At 39.9% G+C, this 4,332-nt stretch overlaps 1 protein-coding gene across 1 annotated transcript in view; it reads right to left on the bottom strand.

Moving 5' to 3' along the window:
- Positions 1-3,476, bottom strand: part of MYO5A (myosin VA) — a 123,994-nt gene extending 120,518 nt beyond the window's left edge. Inside the window, 2 exon segments of the mRNA XM_023751634.1 lie at positions 2,500-2,610; positions 3,456-3,476. Coding sequence (XP_023607402.1) covers positions 2,500-2,610; positions 3,456-3,461 — 117 coding nt within the window. The 5' untranslated portion in view covers positions 3,462-3,476.
- Positions 3,477-4,332: the final 856 nt, after the last annotated feature.

The raw sequence follows: 4,332 nt of genomic DNA, 5'->3' as shown, positions 1-4,332 counted from the left end.
ATTTTACAACCTGCCACTCTACCTCTCTCTGCTGTTATTAGGGTACTAGAGGCCCGATGCACGAAATTCGTGCAAGAGTAGGCCTTCCTTCCCCGGCTGCCGGCACCGGCTTCCCTCTGGCACCTGGGACCCAGGCTTCCCTCCAGCTACCAGCAGGTACCTGGGAGGTGGACTTCCCTCGCAGCCCCAGCTTTGTCCAGAAGGTCGTCCAGTCTAATTAGCATATTACGCTTTTATTATTATAGAAAATGTCCTTCCCCAAAGCTGACTGGCCCTTGCATTGGCCCCTGCAATACACAAAAGCCACTTCCAGCGGTGTAATCTCAGGCAGAACTACTTAATGTCTCTGATCCTTGGCTTCCTTATCTGGAAAATAGTCATAATACCACCTACTGACCCACAGGATTGCTATAAGAATTAACATAAGAAAATATAGCCCAAAGTGCCTAATGTGTACCTAGCACATAATAGATGATCAATAAATGCTGAATAAATTAATTCCTTAGTTTGGCATTAAAGGTTCTCCTAATCTCACCTAATTCTCCCCTACCATCTTCCCAACTAATCTCCTTACCTCTGTGTTGCTCTCCTGAAATTTATCCTGCATGCTGCCACCAATGAGTCCTTTCTAAAACACAACCTGGCACCCCTTCCTCTGTTTATAAATATTACAGTCACTCATCGTAGCATACTAGTTGAAGCCCAAGATTTTTAGCATGAACCCCAGGCCTTCTGTGATCTTGCTGATCCTGTACTCTCACTTTATATCCCTATCCCCTTGCTGGTCCTGTACCCTCATTTACATCCCAACAACATGGAACTTGGGTAGCTCCCCAAACACTCATTACTAGGCATGCCTCCCTGCCTTTGCCTGGCTTTTCTGGATCCCTGAAATGCACTGCCTTTGTCTACTGATTCTTCAGAGATTGCCTCCCTGACCCCTTACCTTCCCCAGCCCCCTGACCATCCCCGCTCTGTTCTACTTTTGTTTCTTGTTATACTTATTACATTATATGTCATACTACTCATAAGTATATCTATTTCTCTTACCTTTTGCCACCTCTTAACATGGAATATAGCCAGTACCTTAATATTCAAGCCTTGAGCTAGAAAACCAGCCTTTCTAAATCTGTGCTCCACTCAAGTTATTATAATAACTATCTCCAAAATGCATTCCAATTCTCACAGGGTCTACCTCCTTTCTCTTTGTCAATCCAAATCTATCTACCCTTCTAAGACCCAGTCAAAATCCTTCCTTCTTCTTAAAGCCTTCCCTGACAAAGCAATCCATAATGAAATGTCCCTCTACTGGGACCCTAAAGTACTCACTGTCTTTACAGTATAGCAGAGTGGTTATGAGCACAGACCATAAAGGCAAATTTCCTTGCTTTAAATCCCAGCTTCATACCTTAATACCTATATAACCCTGAGCAAGTCTTAAACTATCTGAGCGTCAGTCTCTTCATCCATAAAGTGGTAATAATAATAATAGCCTCATCTCATACGCTTACTGTGAGGATTGAATGAGTTACAGCAAACAAAGCACTTACCAAGTGCTTAATACATGTTAACTGTCAGGAGAGTATTATTCATTTGGTAGTTAATCATAAACTAACCTTTTCACATCTTAGTGGTGTTGAACTGTTCTATATAGTTTTACTTTACTTAACTTTTCATGTATTTATACATAGTTTCCTTGTTTAAAGGAAATTAATGTCACAAAGGTTTGTAAGAAAAAAGTGTGACATGGCCTGTCAAATGCAGTGAAGAGATTAAAAGGAGTAACACTAAAACAAATCCACTCATCCTTCGAATGCAGACAGGGAAATATAGAGACACAATTGGTTTTAAATATTTCTGGTCATGAGCAAAGTGTTTATACACACTAACTTATCAGTAAAATTTTTCAAATAATTAGTTCCAGCAAATACCAAATCTCAGACTGGCTCCTTAGATGATATGAAATATGTTAATTAATATAAAAACATTTTTTTCTTTCTTTTTAATACTCACTTGAGGACATGCTTAGAGAGAGGAAAGGGTGGTGGGGAGAGAACACTGTGAGAGAAGCATTGATCAGTAGCCTTCTGTATGCTCCCTGACTGGGGCTCAAACCAACAACCCAGGCATGTGTCCTGACTGGGAATTGAACCAGTGACCTTTAGGTGCATGGGACGATGCTCAACTAGCTGAGCCACTTCAGCTGGGCAATATGAAAGCATTTTAATGCTAGCCTAAACAAAATACAGATAAACACACACATGTTTTGGAGAATTATATGTGAATATAAACCTAATCATAATCAATTCATAGACAAAAATAATGGATTTTTAAAGTATCTACTATTTTCACTAACCCACTGGGATAGAAATTTGAGTTTGCCATTTTGCCATTTGTAATCAATTTAATAAGTAAAAATGTTAAACTGGTTCAAAATTTTAACACTTTTGAATTCCCTTCACTTTGTGCCAATGACAACAAATAACACTAAATTCTTACCTTTCCTTCCTCAAGGTGAAGCAGGAGGACTTTGTCTCCTGGCTTGTAATCTTTGAGCAGCTCTGCTGACTTCCAAACTTCCTCAGGATCAGGTATCCACACTCTGGCAAACTAGAAAACAAAAAGAAAAAAAAATTTAAACTAGCAAATCAATCCTACATAATAAAGAGTTAATATGCTAATTAGACCGGACAGCAGAACGACCATCCAGACGACCTTCCAGACGAAGTCGGGGCTGCGAGGGCGGCCAAGGCTGTAAGGGCTGAGCCCTTTGCACAAATTTCATGCATTGGGCCTCTAGCTATGTTATAATAATATATAAAACATATCATGGATTTATTTATAATTAATTTATGAAAAAATAATTCTTGGTCAATATAAAATTTAATTTTTAAATTAGTAGATGAAAAGTATTTTAGACCCATAGTACTGTCATGCCCACATAACGTAAAAAGTATGCTCTGTATTATAGTAACAATTTCACAATATATGTAAGTTAAATCACTATGCTATACACAAACTTATACAGGGCTATATGTCAACTGTATCTCAATAAATTTTCAGCTACAATGAAGGAATGACTTTGCTTTATATAGTAAATGCTACCTGAAAATATATTTTTAGGTTAAAATGTATATACTGGTATAAACCTATTTGTTCACTTAATGTGGACTTTCAAAATACAATTTTGAATCACTAGTATGGTGGCTCTGCCAGTTTCAGCAACACAGCTATCTTTTTACAGCAGGATTACAATTTGAATTTTTATTGCGGTTTTCATCCTGTGCTCTGAAAAGCCTTAGTGACTTCCTAGGTGCTCCTCCAGGCCATTCGAGTGGAGAGGAGAGGAAGCCTGGGATTTGGAGCCATAGCTGTTTTACGTCTGGGTATCAGGAATTTTCACTGAAAAAAAGTTCTATTGCTAATTAAAAAAAAATTAGAAAGCAATATTTTACCTTCATTATTTTGTAAAGATGAGTGAAAATGGTAAAAATGTATCTTTGGCCAGCAATAAGCTTGGCTCTTGTAGCCTCAGTGTCATGAAAGAAGTAGGGTCAGGGGTTCCTAAAGCAGCAGATCTTTAGCCTCATTAGACACTCTGGACTTAAGCCAATTTTGGACTTTAGGTTAATGTTGAAGAAAAAGAACAAAATATATTAATATGAAAGATCCTCCAAATACCATATTGAAAAGATGTGTTATGATTTCTTGATTTCCTCAGGAAGGAGTCTCTCTTTAAAACATATGTACTCTAAACCCTGATGCCCATTTTTCAGGAATAAATGAAAATAACACCAGCAGCCTTTCTCTATTTTCTTCAGAGCTCTCATTATTACCTGGACTTAATTATTGCTTGTTTACTTATTTATTATTTCTCTTCATTCATCTCTCTCTCTCTCTCTCTCTCTCTCTCTCTCTCTCTATATATATATATATATATATATATATATATATATAAAAATCCAGCAACTGTAACACCGTAATAACCGGAACGACCGGTTGCTATGATGCCCACTGTGACCAGTGAACTGGCCTAATCAGGGGGTGGGGCCATCCAGCCAACCTCCCGAGGACCCTCCCCATGTCCAGCCCACCCCTGATCGGACTCTCCCACCCTGATCAAAGGCAGGGCCAGCCAGCCAAATGCACCCCCTCTTCCCCTCAGCCAGCCCCACCCCTGATCGGCCTGCCCAACCATGATAGGACTGCAGCCCCTCCCTTCATCCGGCCCCACCCCCTAATTGCACCCCCCACCCCAATAGGGGCGGGGCAGCCAGCCACTTCTTGCAGCCCTCCCCCTGCCTGGCCCATCCTCAGATCGGTCCCCCAAAC

Source organism: Myotis lucifugus, unplaced genomic scaffold, assembly GCF_000147115.1.
Source record: "Myotis lucifugus unplaced genomic scaffold, Myoluc2.0 scaffold_23, whole genome shotgun sequence".
Lineage (NCBI taxonomy): Eukaryota > Metazoa > Chordata > Mammalia > Chiroptera > Vespertilionidae > Myotis > Myotis lucifugus.
This window is presented reverse-complemented; position numbering and strand designations above follow the sequence as displayed.